This window comes from Orbicella franksi, chromosome 13, assembly GCF_964199315.1.
Source record: "Orbicella franksi chromosome 13, jaOrbFran1.1, whole genome shotgun sequence".
NCBI classification, from domain to species: Eukaryota; Metazoa; Cnidaria; class Anthozoa; order Scleractinia; family Merulinidae; genus Orbicella; species Orbicella franksi.
The window spans coordinates 3,067,589-3,087,327 of NC_138157.1; the positions used below are offsets into that span (position 1 = coordinate 3,067,589).

Sequence of the window (19,739 nt, forward strand, 5' to 3'; positions counted from 1 at the left end):
TAGCTGACAAGGCTTACCTCGCACCTAGACCCTCTCGCTTAAAGAAAAGAGAGGCTCTGAGGACGGGTCGACTGGTTACGAAAGTTGTTTGGTTACCAAAAGTTACGATGTACCCGTACCATTTTCTGATTGGACAACAAAATTGGCAAAATCGTCGGGAGACTCCGACTGCTAGACGTAACATGAGACTTGTGCCCAGGCCAGCAAAAATGGCACTCCATTCCCAACCGTTCAAATCTATTTTGTCATTCATACAATGTTAATTTTCATTGTCTACAAGTTACTCATAAAATTAATTTTGAAACAACGTTTTTAAAGCATTTTTTTCTAATATATCATTATCAAATGGGGATTTCCAAATATTGTTATAGTCTTCTTAGCCCTATATCTGTTGCATTAGCTGTAAATTCTCTCGACCAAATTGACAACGTTTCTGACTAGGGAAACACTTAATTATTTACTGATAAAGCAAGACTCAAAAAATATTTCTTGACACTCGCCTATGAAGGAGAAGTTGAAGATTGGCACCTGGATGCAAACTCGGGAAATGACTGATTAGTACGTTGTGGTATAGTACCTGAAATTAGCTTGTAAAGAGTAGCGAGAAAAAAAAAAAAGAAACACAAATTGAAGGCCGGCCATAAAGAGATTGGGCAAATTTTAATTATTCTGCCTCCAACCTATTGGTCCTTTGAGTCAATAAAATGAACTTAAGCCTTAAAATTTTATCTCCACGCTGTCTGCTGCCTGCTTCCACAAATGGTATGGTAGTTTCTTTTGTTTGTTTTTTACAGTGCTTGAATTACATTGTACTGATTTAACGGTTGGATTACGTGACAATTTAAGTGAAACCAACTCGAATGTCTTCCTTGTCGAGTTTAAACAATAAGAACGTTAACCTCATTCAAACTACAAACAAATTTAATCAACCATCACACGCAACTAAAGGTGTTAAATGGTTTGTGCCTCGTTAAGTGGGTAAAATGCGTTTTAATAGCTCCCTTGTTAGTTAATGACTAGCACATAAGTTAATTGGGGAAGGGCAGACAAAACGGATATGACAGCATTGTCTTCCAGCATTGCTGGGTTTAAATATTGTCATATTTCAGGGCTCGAGATTATGTTTGACGTAGCATTTCTCAAACGGAAAATTTGAACAATAATAAAAAAAACTGTAATAAAAAAAATAAAAAATAAATCTCGGCAATGCTGATTTTTAATTTCCAAGATAATTTTTCCCCATCGTTTGTCGTTGAGCTTAGATGGTTTGTACAATGGCCCGTTGGTTTTTTAAATCTGACCTTGATTTATAACTTAAACAACACAATGGGATGGAGAGTTCTATTGATTCCAGATTACTTGCTATCTTTCTATTGTTTATATTATCGCCAATACAATGTCGGTTGAGCAGGTCTTTCTTACATGGTTGTAAAGTTTTCACTGGTCAGCTAAATGAATGTTTAATTCGCTCCTGCGTGAAAAATGGCCAGTACGCTCGTCCGAGAGATCATTAATATTGAATTTCTTTTGTTGCGAGAAAAAAAAATTGCTAAGGGACGCGAAGTCCTCGTTGTGGAACAAGCCAGGGAAAATATAGCTGATTTCAAATGACGTGATTAGGGAAATCAGAGGAAAAGAAGCGTTCCAAAATATTGGATTTTGTTAGATCGAAATTTGTGTTTTTGTGAGCAGGGAAGGTAAGTCAAAAGTTCACTGTTTATAGTTGTTATCTATTGTCTAGTCGTCAGAACCAAAAAGATTGATTTTGCAATGAGAACCGAGCGACAGTTTCGTTCAAAGTTTCTCGCTTTATCGTAAACTCTCCCAGTCAACGACAACTGAAATCCTAAAGAACTTCGAAAGAAGTAAAATATATCGTTCTGAGCAAAAGAAATGAACTTCCGATTACAACTAACATTTGTCAACAATTCTCCAGTTGAAGATATCTCATGAAGTATAAATAACCAGTTGCGACGAAGACAGTCAACTCTTGGAAAACAAAGAAATTGAAAATCAGAATTCTACCGTAGATTATCGATTACTGATTATCGTAAAGAGTGAGAGTTAAAGAACTGCATAAGGGACAAAAAAATGTTAAAATGTCTGTCGACTCTGAGACCCTTTCGTCCTCATTTCTACTTGCTACTCCACCTGTCGTTCGGTCCGCCATTTTATTTGAGGTAGGTAGAGGTTATGGTAAATAAACTCTATACTTTAGGTAAGGGTAAGGTGTCTCACGATTTATTTTTAACTTTAACAATTTCCACATATTTTAATTGACTTGAGCGAGTTTTATTTTAAACCTTAAAGTCTCCTATTAAAAGAATATTCAACTATTATTATTAAATCCCGGCGCTTAAAGTTATTTGCTATATTTCACCACTAGCATGTTTTGCTAAGAAACTTTAAGCAGAGGTAGCAATAGATTATTTTTGCATTGTCACAAAAAAAAAAAGTCGTTATCGAGATAAGATACTTAAGTTTAGATTGCGGCTTTCAAATGTTCTCAGAGGTTCTTTTTTTTTTTTGCTCATTGAAATTACGGAAGTTTTTCGGAGAAGAGTTTGAAATTGTTTCACGTAAATCAATTTTGTAAGTGTCTAAATTTCGTGCGACTGAAAGCAGTCGATATAACTAGAAACAGTAACTATGTCTGTCAGATCCAAATCAGTATCATAATTTCTACAAGCTAAAGAGGAAAAGAAGAAATTTATTTAAGAACAGGTAGCACCAAGAATATAGAACCAGTCGTGTGTGTTCTCTTGCATGTCATTAATTCGTAAAGAGTTTACGATCATTGTATAGCGTCGTCCGAGTAGTCTTTATGTTTCTTCGCCATTCTAATTATAAAATGTCGTAAAAACGACAAGATCCAAGGTTTCAAAATCTAGAATAATTTCTTGGAAGACGCGACTTCCACACGGTTTTTATGGATCGTAGTTCCTCATCGCAAGCACTTAGCTTGGCTAATAGGCGGAAAACGTTTAAAAAATCAACGCTTGCGGCCATTGTTACGAGGTACGTTCCAGCTACAAACGATAACGCAAAATTAATTTACCATTCTGCGCTTCAGGCCGTTTAAAGCAGTTAAAAACTTAACTGCAAGTGCGTTTTGAGCAGAGGGGCAAGTTTTGCAAGGCCTCTTGTAGGCTAAAATCGCTGCAAGGCCCTGGATCAGTCAACTAAGTTAGTATAGCATTTGACTTGATCCCACCTGTACTTAAGACAATTTAATTCAAATAATCAGAAATTGGAATGCATTTGACTCCCAAGCAATATATTTATTAAAAATATAAAGAGTCGTGTAATGCAAAACATCTCAGTCAATGAATTTTCTTTTTGACTTATTATAATTATTGAAATTCACTTAGTGAGTAATCCTGAGCAGCCTCCAAAAAAGAACATTTAACAGTCGACCTGCAGTTAAAACCTTAATTTAATAGCTCACTTGATTTCATTTCCGGGATGGGATCTACGAGCCGTTGTTGAGGTCTCTAGAGGGTTGTGTTTATTCCTGGAAGACTGATTTCTCTGTTCTTATTTGAATCGCTTCAGTTGACACTATTCAAACATGAATGGACCCATTGAGTGATACGTCTCCGAGAATGGAATGCCGCTGATCTGAACCGGGCCTTACTCATGATCACCTATCTTTGAAACTTATCTTATCCTTCTATTGATACTTTTAGTTTCAATGAAGAAAATTAATTGGACCAGGGATTTCACACCTCGTGAATAAACATTTTCTTTTAGCTATATATTAGTTGAAATTAAAACATGTTGGAGCAGCTATGTCGAGTAGTGGCTAGACTGCATTTCTTGTGTAATGCAAAGGATTTGATATCAGTCAGACTAACAATAGTTTTTGTTTCCATTTCACTTCATCTCAAGATAAAGGTGTTACACAACGAAGAAAGCACTGAGTAGAAGATAATGGGCCTTGTTCGGGTCCTTCTACTCTGCACAATTCTGCCGTGGATGGCTAGAACAAAAGGTAAATATATCTAAAGTAATGTCATATAAAATCGACCATATTCTATAATCCATCTACCTTAACCGTCATCGCTCATTTTAAGGTCCGTTATAGTTTTAACTTAATAGTTCAGCACACAATTTTTTTTTTCCTTTCCAACAGAGTTACACCACGTAGGATGTTTTCAAGATGGCGTTCCTCGGGATCTCCCGCAACGGGTCCATGCGCGGGAATTAAACGCTGAAACTTGCGTCCAAAAGTGCAAGGATTTAGAATTTAAATACGCTGGACTACAATTTTCTTATCTTTGTTTTTGTGGAAACCATTATGGAAGATACGGAGAACTTCCACAAGACATGTGCTCCAGTAAATGTACAAGCAAAAGAGATTCATTTTGTGGTGGCCATTGGAGTAACTCAATTTATAAGACAGGTAAGAGTTTTTGATTTATATTACAAACAGTCAAAAAGTAGTTTTCAAGTTGCCCAATTGATGGACCAGCTACTGTAGCTATATTTGTTTCTGCACTGTCTGTTTAGGATACAACCCTGAATCAAATCATGGGAAGAGCAAATCCCACAAACATGTCAAGCGAGACGAAGTGGTTTTGTTTGACAATGTCAAAGAGTACAGTCACAAGCCAGGTAAGTGAAGTGAAAACAAAATTATACTCAGTTGCGATCAGTTATTAGAGTAAAAAGGTGGACATGGATTTAATTTGAATATTGGATATTGGCCAAGTTCTTTTTTGCGTGTTTCTGGCCAAAATCCGGCCATCGTGACCGAGGAAGCTTGTGGGCAACATAGCGCCATGTTGCTCGCTCGGGTAGCCAATCACAGCGCAGGATTTGGTTCATCTTGCCCGCTCACGGAGCTAGCCATATAATGAGAAGTGGTAAAGCACTTTGCTAAAAACCAAAATCAGTGATTGTGATTCTTGTGAATATTTTTTATCTGCAGAGGATCGAACAGTCACAATAGACGTTAATCCAGCAGAGTACTCGTACATTCCGCATCCACAGAAAGAAGAAAATAAAAGGACAGAAAGATCAGCCGCCTACGACACGAACCCTTATTATACCTATTCCGTGAGCGACAATCGCTACAGGTCAAATCCCGAGAACACGAGTACCAGCCTAGCTTACGGGACAGATAACTTAGGGTCCAACGGACAAGAGCAACTAGCAACAGCTTATGGTCAGGATTATAATGACAAAACAAGCGCTGATGCAAGTAGTTATTATTATAACACACGGCAATCAGCTGATAATAATACATCTACGAACAGTACAGCTTACACGCCATATTATTCACCCCAGCAAGATAATGCATCGATTTCGTATAACACCACTGATGTGTCTACATCGGCAGAAAACCCATCTCAGTATGGAGCGCAATATACAGTCAATGCTTATTCGGATGTTAACAATGCGTTAAACGAAAACGCTTATTCTACGCAACAAGATGCACAGAATCAAACGCATTTGTATAATGCTTCATCTAACTACAGCATATCGCAATGGGATAACACGAGAAACTCGTCAAGCTTTCTATCAAATGACACACAGCTTTCTGACCAGCAGTCAGCGGGATACACGTACACAGAGCAGGCGCTGGCGCCAGCTCAGACGCCTTCTTCAGCGCCGGCACCGTATCCAGCTTATGCACCTTATCCGGCACCTTATCCTACACCTTACCCGGCACCCTATCCGTCACCGTACCCGGCACCAGCTTATGCACCATATCCTGCTCCTTATCCAGCCTATGCACCATATCCGTATCCATCTCCTGCACCCTATTCGTCTTACCCGGCCCCTTCTCCCGCACCTGCTGAGGAGAAAAACGAAAACAGTAAGTAACGTGAAAATTGTAACGTGTATTATTTAAGTAACTTCATTGAAAAATAACATCCACTTTAGAACAGTAAGGATGTAAGGAATTAGAAGTTATGGCAATAAAATTTAATTTCCCTCCTCCCTTAAATATTTGACTACTCTGTGACTGTTTTAGTGAACTGAAGTAACACTTGTCACTTTATCTTGTAAATTCATCCTCTCGGTTTCCATTCAGATCCCATCCACACCGCGCTGGAGGAACTCTGAAAACGCATCAAATGTTTTCCGTCCACGCTACGCCGGAGGAATTTAAAAACGCAACAAAAAGCGGCCATTTTCGATTTGTGTTTTAAAAAACTCGGGCAGGGAAATCCCATAATAATCTTGAGATCATCGTTTCCAAACAGCTCCATTTTCAAAATGTTATCTGTCCACACGAAAACGAAAGCCGGTGTTTTCGAATTCCTCCGGTGTAGTGTATCAAACGGTTCAAATACCGTAACTGATTCAGAACATACGTTTTACAAATAAACTGTGAACGCACTGCATTTGTCACCTAAATACGGAATAAACTGGACCATGCAACACAAACTCTTGCAGAAACATCATGTCAACTAGAGCGTCAGATGGCAAAGACGATGGATGATGCATTTGTTCCTGAATGCAAACAAGATGGCAGCTACTCGGATATGCAGTGCTTTGAGCATGAAGGATTCGCTAAGCAGTGTTGGTGTGTGACCGGTGACGGCCAGGAAATAAAAGGAACCCGGATGTCAGATGGACAGACACCCAACTGCACTACTGCTGTCAGAAATGAGGAGAAACATCACGATGAAGGGCAGGAGCCCATCACAAAAGAACCTGGGACACCGTTGAAACCACAACATCATGATGAGCCAGTTCAACCACAACAAGAATCACCACCTCAAAAACCGAAAACGATGGAAGTTGAAATACAAATAATACGAAACGGCACTAAAACAGGTAGGTTTGTAAGAAGACGATTTCCATCAACAAAAACTACAATGACTACGGAACTTCTTAACTTGAAGACCCGTTAGACTATATACATAGGACTGAACCTAAATTAGCTAAGCTAATCTTGTTGAGTCAGTCTAAATTAAAAACAGAGTATGTAAGTGAGATAATACAATGGTAACCTGCACACAGTCTTGGTAACTAAGGAAAATTAGTCAATTTTAAAGCGAGGTAAAACAGTTTTCTCTATGTTTAAAAAATCAACAAATAGACTGTGTCATGCGCTAATGGATACGTTAAATAGAGAAAGGGCATCGGGACCATCATCTGTAAGTAATACTTGCTCTTGAACTAAATTACAGGAAATTCAAAAACCCAGTGTCAGAAAGAAAGAGACATCGCTCTTTCTCCATTCATCACTGATATCTTTGTGCCTTTGTGCGACGCGGAAGGAATGTTTGTTCCTCTTCAGTGTTTTGAGCACGATGTTTACGGTAAACAATGCTGGTGTGTGGATTCGTCGGGACAGGAAATCAAAGGAACGAGACTAGACAATGGTACCGCCCCAGAATGTGGTGAGTGTAAACAGACAAGTAATTTCTGCAACAGGCCATTTTACAGTTGTGTGCTCAGTTACGGCGAGGTTAGGGGTGACCTTGCTTTGATACAGACCTGTCTGCTTTTCTCATTTGAATGCCAACTAGTAAGCATAAGAAAAACTTGATTTACACAACAAAAGCAGTGAGATCTTCACCAAAACAAAGTCACCTGTGGCCTCGCTGCCATTCAAAGGCGAGGTCACTGAGCAGACAACTGTGAAAAGGTCTATTCCTCAGCAACAATAGTAACTACTTAATTTTCTGCACATGTTGCGGGCCTATAGGCCTACAGTCTTCTTTTGTTGCAAACAGCTGGGAAAATTGTATGGCCATGGCTAATTCGACATATTTTTATCGCTAGTCTGAGAAAGTGTTGGCAGCTTCACCACACACTTGTTTCACGAATATCGCTCTTCTGCAGCTCTGCACAAAGATCATTTTAGTGTCGTGTGTCGAAAGGTAGAGTTAGTAAGCCTAGCAGTTCCACTTTAAGTCAAAATAACCCCCCGAACAATCAATTAAAAAACAATTTACAAGTAGCTTAGCTTCTTGACAACTCTTTCACGATACAGCCGTAATCTGCTCTGTGTTGCAAGCGAGTTCAGCAAAGGTCATTATCATTAGTTTTGTCATAGTGTTCATCGCCATCATATTTCCTCTGTTCCAGGTTTAGTTCACGCAAACGCTACAAATGTACCGAGCTGTAATCTGGGTCCTTATGGCTGTTGCCATGACAATGTGACTTTCGCTAAAGGCCCGGATATGGAAGGCTGTCCACCACAGAAGTACCAGCACGCACTACCTGTAGCTTCCGCAGTAAAGCCACAGGAGCTTTCTCAATGCCAAAAGGATAAGGAGAAAGCAAAAAGTTCCGGCGCGGCTGATATATTTGTACCCGAGTGCGAAAAATCTGGGCTCTATAAAGAGGTTCAGTGCTACAGTTACCCAGCCAGTGGAAAAACGGACTGCTGGTGTGTGAATCAAACCAACGGCAGCGAGGTACCTGGGACGAGGGTCAATAGACTGACGCCAATTTGCAGAGGTATAGATGTGTATTTTTGTTTATTTATTTGTTTATTTATTATTTTTGTTTGCAGTCAACAAATTTATGCCTTTGGTCTCGACTGCAGTGCAACCCAATCAGCGCATTTCATCACATGTATTTCACTGCTTATGATTCAATTGCTTTTTAAATGGTGCACATATACATTGTATGCTATGGAATAGTAGCGAATGTACACAGACTCTAAGTTCTTTGATTTTCTGTTAATTCAACAGCAAATGCCACAAGCGCGCCACCTCAAACCACTCCAACCTCTCCCTCGTCATCATCGACACCTGCAGCTACCACGCAACCTACCCCACCCACCCCACCAAACTGTCAAGTTACCTTGTATGGGTGTTGCCCTGACAACCAAACAGCAGCGACGGGAGCAAACCAACAAGGATGTTCACAACAACAGCAACTGCAACCCCAACCTAAGCCGCAGCCGCAACCGAAGCCGAAACCTCAGCCGCAGCCGCAACCTCCATCTCAACCTCAACCTCAACCTCAACCTCATCCTAAACCTCAGCCGCAGCCGCAAGCGCAGCTGCAACCGCAACCGCAGCCGCAACCACAGCCGCAGCCGAAACCGCAACCGCAGCCGCAGCAGAAACCGCAACCGCAGCCGCAACCTCCATCTCAACTCCAACCTCAACCTCAGCCGCAACCGCAACCGCTGCCGCAGCCGCAGCCGCAGCAACCTGCACCACCCGTGCATCACGTTTACTGTCAAGTTACTTTGTATGGGTGTTGCCCTGACAACCGAACAGCGGCAGCGGGACCAAACCAACAGGGATGTTCACAACAACCTCAACCTCAACCTCATCCTAAACCTCAGCCGCAGCCGCAAGCGCAGCCGCAGCCGCAACCGCAACCGCAACCGCAGCCGCAACCGCAACCACAGCCGCAGCCGAAACCGCAACCGCAGCCGCAACCTCCATCTCAACTCCAACCTCAACCTCAGCCGCAACCGCAACCGCTGCCGCAGCCGCAGCAACCTGCACCACCCGTGCATCACGTTTACTGTCAAGTTACTTTGTATGGGTGTTGCCCTGACAACCGAACAGCGGCAGCGGGACCAAACCAACAGGGATGTTCACAACAGCCTCAACCTCAACCTCAGCCGCAACCAAAGCCACAACCAAAGCCACAACCGAAACCAACACCACCCCGTCCAACGTTCCCTGTAGGTACGTTCAAAGATTTGAGTACAAGTCACGACCATTTGGTTACAAATCAGATTTTCTAACACTGAGCTACCTAGCTATTAAACTAGGCTCGATATGGATATGGGAATTATTTTTAATCGCAGTTGAGACTTTCTGCGTTACTTCGGTTACATGAAATCTCTCAGGGACCTTGCTAAGTTTGCGAATCGTAAAACTGTGACCGAGAAAGTAAGGTTAAACTAATGATTAGCGTTATTCAAAATGTCCATTGTTCTTTCATTTCAATACAAACTAAAGAGAGTAATATTTTACATATTTTCGGTATCGTTTTTGACAACCTGGCAGGTTTCACCAAAGACGCTTGTGTCTCATTATTGCTGGGTCAAGTATGGTATGAGCAACTAACAGACAAATCCAAGCTCTATCTCAAGCAACTCAACAAAGAGATTGTCCAGGGGGTAAGGAAGAATGATATTAATTCAATAATGAATTCTTCTACAGACTGATATACAGACTGATAGGTCTGTCTGTGATTTGGAAGTCAAACAACTTCATTGCGCGTATAGACTGCAGAAATTTTTTTTAGAACATAAGTTGAGAGAAACTTGGTTCTAATTTTCAATTTCTTTTGAAATTGTGTCGTTTCAGATTATCGGAATTTACAAAGGAGTTCACCCGGACTTTGTGTCAACTCGTCTTACTGGTATTAGGTAAGGAAACATTTATTGTTCTTCTTAGCTCCAGATGTCTCTCTCCAGCATTAAATAAACAGCCGTTACCAAGCAGAGATTGAGTTCAGTTTTGACGAGCATCGAACAAAGTGAAAAAGAGCTGAGTTCCCGACCGGAATCAAACCTTCACCGGTTAGCCGTGTTATCATTGTTAAACTTTCAAGCATGGTGACACTGTTTTTATTTCCAGGAAAACGAAGAATCCCTATATGGCTAACGGACCTTATATCATCGAACTATTCTTTGTGATATCTTTTCGTAAACCTGTCGCGGATCCACTGGCCACACTGAGAGATCATCTTGTGTCCAAGAAAACGATACATAGACGTCAAGTCATCCCGCAATCATTACATTTGATAGGTAACTGCTCAAACTATTTATGATTTTAATTAATAGGCCAATTTATGGTTGTGTTCTTAATTACCTGGCATATGAATGCAAGCGCGGCTAGAGGTGACCTTGCTTTGATACAAACCTCTCTGCTTTCCATATTTAAATGCAAACTAGTTAGCATTATATGACTTGATTTACCCAACAAAAGCAATTAGGTCTGTATCAAACCAACGTCACCTCCAGCCTCGTTGCCACTCAAAGGCCAGGTCACTGAGCAGCAACTGCAAAATTATCTATTTCTCATAATAGTTTTAACAGATGTAAAATTGTGTTAGAATGAGACAGCATGGTGCCAATGACAGCAGTTAGATGGTTAAGTAGTACTAAGGAGACTGCATAGCCAACAAGAAGGCATTAGCCCATTGGAAATTTCACCATACGAAACCAGACGGTAATGCTCAAAAAACATCGTTAATGCAATGTATATCGGGGTAGTCCTCAGGCCCTCCCTTTTCTTGGGGTGACAAGTTCGACGAATTGACGTTTCATAAATTTAAGTTCAGTGAAACTTAATGGTGAAGCAAATATACTAAGTCATTCTGAAACTTCCTCAGTAGTTTAGTTATTATTACGTAACGCAGCCTTTTGAAACCAGATGTTTTAATCCCGTCGAGAAAAAAACGTCCTCTTTGAAAGTTTATTATTTAGTGGTCTTACTCGCTTATCATGGTCACGTCTTCAAAACTGTTTGCGTCTAAACAATTTTTTTTTTTTAAGATATCAGATATTTACCATCGTCTAACTCAGTTTATTCATATCTTCCACATTTTTCTTACTTTTGCTTTTCAGTTCCTTATGATGCAAAGTCTAAGTGCCCACCGAAAGGTTTCAAGCCTCGTCCAGTTCCCAGGCCACCTCCTGTTCCAGTAAAGCCTGCCCCAGTTCCCGCCCATGTCCCTCCTTCAGTGAAACCATCGGTAGTTACACCCCCTATGCCAAAACCCTCGCCAGCGCCACAACCGGTCCCACCTCCGCCTACGAAGCCCCTGCCTCCTTCGCAGGTTGGTCCTCCTGTGGCATACTTATTAGCTCTTCACTTACCTTTTGATCGACACTCGGGCCTATTCGTCCTGGACACGTCCAAAAAGTCAAACAATGGCAAAATAAATAACGTCGATCTAGCTCCATTGCCACAAGCGTGCGGCGAGGTGGGCATATTTTCTAACGGCAATGTATCTTTCAACGGAAGAATGTTCTTTCCAAAGCCCAGTGTCGCTGTAACAATTGCTATGTGGGTGAAGTTATCTTCAACAGCGGGGAGACAGTCTCTTTTTGACGTTATCGCTGCACAATCTCCTGAGCACAAAGGAAACTATCACTTTGAGGTCGTAGATGGAAAAGTGCGGTGGTTTACGCGTGCTTTAGATGGCAGTGTGATATTCAATGTTGTTACAGCACTGGTGGTAGTTCCTCCGAATCAATGGACGCATCTTGTTGGCACATACGATAAAAAGCAAGGTTAGCTTTTGTTCTATTTTCAAGAAGCGGCTTCTTAGCTAATTACTGGAAAACATGATTGATCATCGAAGTTATAAACACAACTTAAGCAGTTGTAAAATTTAAGGCTGAATGGGATTCGAACCCATAACCCAGCTGCGATACCGGTACAGTGCTCTACCATCTGAGCTATCAAGCCAACTGGGCGCTGGTTACATGTTGAGTTCGTAATATTCCCCAAGATAGTGAAGATCAAAAAGTGAATATATGAAAGACCTTACTGTACTGTTGTAAATAACTGACAAAGATAACCAACTTACACAGCCAATCACGGCTTAAGACCTATACCGTGCAATTAATTGGTTAGAACACTACGAGATGTGTCACGCGCGGGAAAGCGCGAGGAAAAGACGTCTGAATCCACAGTTCTGATCTTAAATCAGATTGGCAGGAAAAAAGCTTTGCTTTGATTGGTTGATTGGCTTCCTCTTCGACTTTTTAAGCAATTTGAATCAAACAATCATTTTCGAAAGCAACAACTGAAAACCTTTCTGAAGCATTGAATAAGTGAATCGAATAAGCAAAAAAGAAAAATTGCATCGATTAAGCAAAAACGCTCCGCATGCAAAGCGCTTTATTATTTAAGACTAGTCGAAGTTTTGCTTCGGCCAGTTAGTTAGTTTTCAATTGAAGCCCTGTTTCTAAATCAATTGTTTGTCTGTTAAACAGTCGGCTGAACTTTCGGCCGACGGAATGTGAGTAAGTCCTCTTATATTTAGAGATTATTATGCTATTAAGGAATAATATTGCGTGTTTTGTTCTTTTTTAATACTCAGGATTGGCCAAAGTATACGTGAATACACAGTTAGCAGTCCAAGGTTACGGCTCGGGGTATTTGGCACAGGACTGGGGCGAGAGGGCAGGCATTGGAAGTCACAAAGGACAAAGATTTCTGATGGGTGCAGTGGACGAGGTGTATATCTACACATCAGCTTTGACGCAGAGCCAAATAAGAGAACTGGCTTGTATGTGTGAAGACAGTACAGGTGTGTAGCCTGTTTTTTTTGTTGTTGTTGTTGTTTTCATTATTTTTAAGGACGTTGCATATGGTCATAAATGTCGGGGGTAAAATGCAGACTGCAGACCAGGGGTAAAATGCAAACTGCAGACTACAGAGTTTTGAAGTATATGTCGTGTTATTTTCATTATCGAGTGCTGACCGTAGACAGGATTATTCAGACTAATCGCAGTGGAATTCTGTTCTCCGGTTAGCCTGAATATCACTCCGGCTAGACTGAACATCACTCAGGTTCGGCCTGAACAACGCTCCGGTTAGCCTGTTTACGGCCAGCTCTCAACGCTGGAAAGAGTAACACGATTCAGTTAAAAATTCTAAGGTCTGCAGTCTAAATTTTACCCCTGGTCTGTAGTCTACATTTCACGCTCAGTCTGCATTTTACCCCCGGTCCGCACTTAGCATGACTCTAAGTTGGCTGCTTCTGTACGAGCGTTTTGCGCGTAAGCGAAGAAGCCAAATCAGAAACAGACAATCAGTCTATGGGACTGCCTTTAGAACGTTCCTTCTTTCGTCCTATTTTGACCTTAGCCAGGAGCCATAATCGGGGACGGAGACCGTAAGCGCGCGCCATTTCTAGTATTGGGGTTGTCCCCATGATATGGGACAATAATTCTATTTTTAGAACAAATTGCGCCATCGCCTGCGGCACACACGCGTACATGCTGCGAGGATTTTTGCGGATGTCGCGCGGGGGAAATGGCGTCCGAAATTCCCGAAATTTTTCATGTTTTTGCCCACAACTTAATGCGTTTACGTCTGTTGGAATTTTGCTTAAGTATTTTCGTCGTAAGCTGCTCCAGTTTGAGTCAAGTAAGACTGTCGAATTTAGGTATGTTCCGCTGTAAGCTTACATATATCGCTGACCAAGTTGTGTTCCGACGGATGCTTCTTTTACATGAGCTGTACATTACTCCACTTTAAATTTCACATATGTTGAAGATTAACAGCTTTTCCATTACACAGCAAAAAACTAGCTGGATATATTTAGATATAGCAGAGCTTCAGGACTTCATAGTTTCCTAGCTCCTCTTGGTACACGCTTGCGAGGAATTTGTCAGTCTATCGCGACCGAAAAGTAAAACAAAATAATTGCTAGTTTGAGTTTCGCTTGAATTGTAAGCAACGCTTGATGTTTCATCAAGGCCCAATAACTTTACGTCCGTAGACACTGCTCAGTTTTATTCGTGTAAAGATCCAGTAAATTCTCTGTTGTCGATGAATGAGAGCGCCCGCCGATGCGTGTTTTGTACAGTCAGTAAACATGACAAATTGTACTTCCACCGCACTTTCGTGTGAAAGCGTACATCGAACTCAAACAATAACTCTATAGTTTTCAAATATGTTTAAGATTGATAAATGTTTGAGAACATATTAAAAGCTAAACTGAAAATATGTCAATAAAGCAGAAATAATCAGCAAAGTTACGATGACGCTTTCTTTAATCAACTTGGAATAACGATTTCGATTTTGTTGATCGAGTTATCAAAACTCCTTGTCTATTTTTGTTTTCGCAGTGTAAAACTTCACTATGCTTATGTTGAAGAAAGACACATGATGCTAGTAGCCTTTTTTGCGTTCGTGAAATTTGTTACAGCAGCTCAGCACAAAAGATAACGAAAGAAATCTTTGTCAAGATTTGTTGACAATTGAAAACACCGACTCGGACTTGAAAGTGCACGATCTGCACTATGCAAATGAGCTAATTGTACGGGTCAGACTTTCCTTTCAAAAACTTTTGCAAACTCACCAAACAAGCAGAAACAATAAGAAACCGTCAAAACAGGTTTTGGTTATGATGAATCATTGTCTGAGAAACTCACAAATTAACTCGATACCAGAGTAGAGAGTTTTCTTGGTATATTCTTAAGTCAGAACAAACGCAAAAACATACGCGTAAGCTTACAACTAGCGTGAGCAGATCTTATTATTCATTCCCAGCGCGAGATTGAAGTCTTGTTATCGACCCTGAAAAACCCACCTTTTCCGTTAGCTCAGAGCATAAAACTGCATATAAGCGCCCTGGTTCGTATTCCCTGCCTTATTCCCTGCCATCGCTGTGAAAAATACGCGAGAGAATCTCTCAACTCTCACCATTTGATCACGCAACGTGACAACATCCACGCGAGAACCCCCGACATGTGCGTGAATCCGCGCGGATATATGACGTCAGGATGGCGCAATTTGTTCTAAAAATAGAAAAATTGTCCCATATCATAGGTACGCGCGAATCCCGAGACTTACGGTCTCCGTCCCCGATTATGGCTCCTGCCTTAGCTAAATTCACAAAACAATCGACCGATCAACAGCGGCAAAGACCGCACTTTCCCGCCAAAAGAATGCTTTTGTCTGCGTGTACTGGTTTGCGGTTTCCCGAACAAGCAATGAACAAAATGGCGATACGAAAACTGTGAATGGAAACCGGCCGTAAAACATGAGGTAACGTGTTCTGGTCATTTATTTGCAGTATTAGTTTTCAAAAAGCGATAAAAAAACTGTCTCTCTAAATAACTAACCAGTTTTAGCGTAAAGGAATCCTAATTATTCGAATTGTTGTGGGTTTCATAGTCGCATATTGTAAACGTGAGAATTTTCGTGATCGCGCAAAATTGACTTGCAAATCGGTTTAAGTTGAGCTTTAAGTTTCTTTGTGCGATAGCGAAAAAGATTAGTAGCGATTAAAGAATTCAGGCCCAATATTTGGTCCATCGCATTTACATATGTCAGTGCGTTTTAAATGAAATGAAATCAAAATTTATTTATTTAACTCAGCTCAGTTAACTACTTGTAAGTTTATAGACTTTATAGTATACTGCAGGTAAATGGACAGATCATCACATTTAAAAATAAAGAATACCGAGAACGAGGTCACGACAAAGATGCTATTCGAGTCCTTATTTTTTTGATGAGATGTAAAGTTGTATGATAATCTTAAAGTGGCTAATATAACATAAATCGCGTGAATGAAATATGGAGTTCAAATCTTATAAAATGTGCGGTTTGCCTTCCTCTTGACCTTGCGTGCTTTTTTACGTTGTTTTCCTTTTAGGTGTGCACCTTCCTAAGCCTGGATCATGGCCACAATGTATGCGAGGGAATAATGGGACAATAGCAACTAGCAAACCAAATCCACCTATTCAACCACCATGTGTACCTTGTGTTATTCCCCCGAACTGTCCTGTTCCACAACCATGCCCAACACAATGCCCTGCACCATGCCCTCCAGTGTCAACAACAACAACAACAATAACAACAACAACAGCCATACCACCACCAACTCCCGCACCACCACCAACAACAACGGCTACGATACCCTCCAAGCCATCGCCTCCAGTACCAACAACCACAACAACAGCTGCACCACCACCATCCACAAATGCTACAACTCCCTCCAAGCCGTCACCTCCACCAGTTACTCAACCACCATGTGTACCTTGCGTGATTCCCCCGAACTGTCCTGTTCCACAACCATGCCCAGCACAGTGCCCTGTGCCATGCCCTCCAGTTGCAACAACAACACCAACAGCTGCACCACCCCCAACCACGACGGCTACAATGCCCTCCCAGCCGCCATCTCCACCAGTTACACCTACGATGAAAACATCAACTACAGTACAACCACCCCCTGTAACATCAAAACCTCCCCCTCCAGTAACAAAACCAGAATCTCCTGGTACAACCAAGCCTCCTGCTACAACAAAACCTCCAGGACCTACAAAGAAACCACCTCCTGTTACTCCTCCTTTTAAAACGACAACAAAACCAAGTGTAGTAGTGACAACAAAACCAGTTACCACATCACCCAGGCCTCCTGTTGTGCCAACAAGTGAGTTAAATGCTATCATGTTGTATTTTTAAGGCAACTGAAACCAAACTTTAAGTTAATTTGTAAAATTAAAAATAAGCTGTAATAATAGCAAAATTTGTATAGTTGTACAAGCATCTTAGTCTAAATCCAGAAATCAAAAGTATAAATTTTCAATGAACTCAAGGTACATGTATATTACTAATGCTGACCCAGAAGAAAAAAGGTGGACAACCCCTTCCCTCCCCCACCACCACCCCACTAAAAAAACTGTTAAAAACATACATGCAAGAAGTTAAAAGGTAACTAAAATTCCATGTGAATCAGCCAAATAAGTAAGGAAATATCTGGAACTTTCAGTGGTATCTACTCAGGAAAACTGATTAGAAGTGATATCCAATATTTTGGGAGACCAGGAGATTTTTTCCATATCCTGAGGAGACTTCTTGATTCCCTGAGAGAGAGTTAAAATTTGTTGTTGTTTTTTTTACTTGCAGTTATGGGGGACTTATCATGTTGGATTTGTTTTACATATGCATGACTTGTTTCAATGCTGTAATGTCGTATACCGTCATGTTTTCACCAGGCTACCATCTTGCTCTTAATTGATTTAGCATTTTGTCAGCACCCTGTCGCATGTCTCAGTTTTTATTCTTTAAAACACTAATTAAGCATCTTTTCACATTTCATTTCCCCTTTAGCTCCAAAGCCTCCTGGTAAGTGTCTACAACACCATCTCTTTGATAATCATTCAGGATATAAATTTATTGAGTGACTTATAAAGCCATAATTTTCATTTAATGTACAATTGTCAATACATGTAATGTATGATTTGATATAACTGAATGCTACAAGGATACAGCATAATTTGTAAAAAGAATGTCTCTTACTGTAGGATTAAAAAAAGTAGCATTCAGCAGGCACCATATCTAACCATTAATAGTTTGGTGATGTCCTCATTTACATTGTCTTTATTGTTTTAGAAATCAGGTTGCATGCAATTCGAGAATGCTTTAAGCCTTTTTAATTTACCAAGAAGAATTTGCATATTAAAAGTATTGAACAGCAACCTTGTGATTTAGTAGTCAAAGGAAATCTAAGTTAATTATTGTCAAATCCTGTATTGGTCATCAATTTGGCATATTTTCCAGAAATTGTTGTTGCCAATGATGATTTTTTTTCACCAAGACAACTAAAACAGTCCAGAAAAATCCTGACTATGAAATAAGTGTATGTAGTAAAGAGAAATTTACAGGCAATAACTGCATGTACTTTGACCTTTATTTCATAATCAATGCTGTAAGTACAGTATACAGTGTGCACAATGAACACGCCATATCATTCGTTCCTGTGTCATGTAGCCCATATAAATATAATTCTTGTGATGTGGTTATTTCTAGTAAATGGAAACTATACCTCTTGGAGTGTATGGTCAGAGTGTTCAGCTACTTGTGGTGGCGGTATTCAAGAGAGGACCAGGGCTTGTACATATCCAAAACCTCAAAATGGGGGAAAGGATTGTGCATTACTGGGCCCTGCTGTGGAAACACAGAGCTGTAACTCACAACCTTGCCCAAGTAAGTTTGTAATTATTAAAATCAAATCATAAATAGTTGTTATACATAAAGTACAACAAGAAAGTGGTTTCTATAATTAGGCATAGCTAGTATATGCAATTTCTGTAATCGGTTTTTTTTTTTTTTTTTTGCTGTTCTTTTTATAAATTCAAACTTTGATTATCATGGGACTTTGGGACAATGATCAAAAGTCTGTAGCTGAATATTGAATTACCTTTTTTAACATAACTTCATTTGAGTTGTGTAAACGTATATATACCTCTGTGGTTTTTGCTAGTGTGACCTTCAGAGCTCTGTTAATTAGCATGTGAATCAGTGACCTTTGACTACATGCAGTAAACATTGCATGTTAAAAAAAATAATCAAAATCCAGGGTTTACTGATAGTTGCCCACTTATTTTTCCCACTCATCTAGAGTGATTACTTTGGTTTTGCTTTATGACTCTCAATTGAAAACCACTCTGTGCTTGCTTGTCCAGACCACTGTTAACGTGCAACTTCTGCTATTTCAGCTGATGGTGGCTTCAGTAACTGGGGAGTTTTCACTCCTTGTAGTGCAACTTGTGGAGGAGGTGTGCAGTCTCGCAGCAGGGTCTGTGATAATCCTGCTCCTCAGTACAATGGAAAGGACTGCGTGGGACCAGTCAATGAAACAAGGGCATGCAATACCTTTTACTGCCCAAGTAAGTTTAATAAACTCTATCTTCACCTATTTAATTAGTATAGATAATCAAATGGTGACCAGTGGAAAATGCAGCAAAAGTTATTTCCGTATTTCACGAGTATACCATTTAAGGTTACCATACATGTATACCTTTAGAGGTGTCTCATATCCAAGTGATGTAATGTGTCCAGCTTAGGCTGTAGATACCTAAACCTCTGTCATCAAGTTAAAGCTTTTAGAGTTGGCTATCAAACCATAGCTTACAAGAATTTTGAAATAAAAATAATGAATTGTCAAATTTTTACGACCTCTAACTGCAAGCATCCAAATCACCTTTTGAAAGCTAACATTCAAAGCGAATTTTGTTTTTTGGTTATTTAATTTGTCCCTCAGTTTCTGGACCAAAAGCACTAAAACACATTGAGAGTGATTTGCCATATACAATTTCAGTGAAAAGT

The 19,739-nt window shown here is 40.3% G+C and overlaps 3 protein-coding genes across 9 annotated transcripts in view; 2 read left to right on the plus strand and 1 right to left on the minus strand.

Annotated features, from left to right (window-relative positions):
* Positions 1–19,739, minus strand: part of LOC145466391 (uncharacterized) — a 343,779-nt gene that overhangs the window by 129,355 nt on the left and 194,685 nt on the right. The window lies entirely within an intron of this gene.
* On the plus strand, positions 1,543–10,564 carry LOC145466351 (uncharacterized). 2 transcript variants are annotated; one of them, XR_014041871.1, is made up of 11 exons: positions 1,543–1,697; positions 3,892–3,994; positions 4,136–4,405; positions 4,513–4,617; positions 4,934–5,824; positions 6,409–6,792; positions 7,149–7,361; positions 8,053–8,427; positions 8,664–9,620; positions 9,945–10,309; positions 10,521–10,564. XR_014041871.1 is itself a non-coding variant. In XM_081450065.1 (11 exons), exons 2-11 carry the CDS (start codon positions 3,934–3,936, stop codon positions 10,311–10,313), a joined length of 3,435 nt encoding a protein of 1,144 aa, XP_081306191.1. In that variant the 5' UTR covers positions 1,543–1,697; positions 3,892–3,933; the 3' UTR covers positions 10,314–10,397. The 2 variants fall into 2 exon arrangements, 1 of the variants encoding a protein (XP_081306191.1); XM_081450065.1 differs by lacking the exon at positions 10,521–10,564 and having other exon boundaries at positions 9,945–10,057; positions 10,248–10,397.
* The window catches only part of LOC145466341 (uncharacterized), a 71,030-nt gene continuing 61,871 nt past the window's right edge, over positions 10,581–19,739 (plus strand). For 4 of the 6 annotated variants that reach the window (XR_014041869.1, XM_081450052.1, XM_081450053.1 and 1 more), the window contains exons 1-6: positions 11,281–12,181; positions 12,997–13,206; positions 16,285–17,061; positions 17,742–17,756; positions 18,441–18,617; positions 19,130–19,300. Coding sequence is in view for 5 of the 6 variants with exons in the window: in XM_081450052.1 (XP_081306178.1) it covers positions 11,656–12,181; positions 12,997–13,206; positions 16,285–17,061; positions 17,742–17,756; positions 18,441–18,617; positions 19,130–19,300 (1,876 nt within the window). In the remaining variant the exon portion in view is untranslated. Of the gene's footprint in view, positions 10,691–11,280; positions 12,182–12,996; positions 13,207–14,955; positions 15,675–16,284; positions 17,062–17,741; positions 17,757–18,440; positions 18,618–19,129; positions 19,301–19,739 lie in introns of those variants that run through there. The other 2 variants (XM_081450055.1, XM_081450056.1) reach the window with 2 other exon arrangements.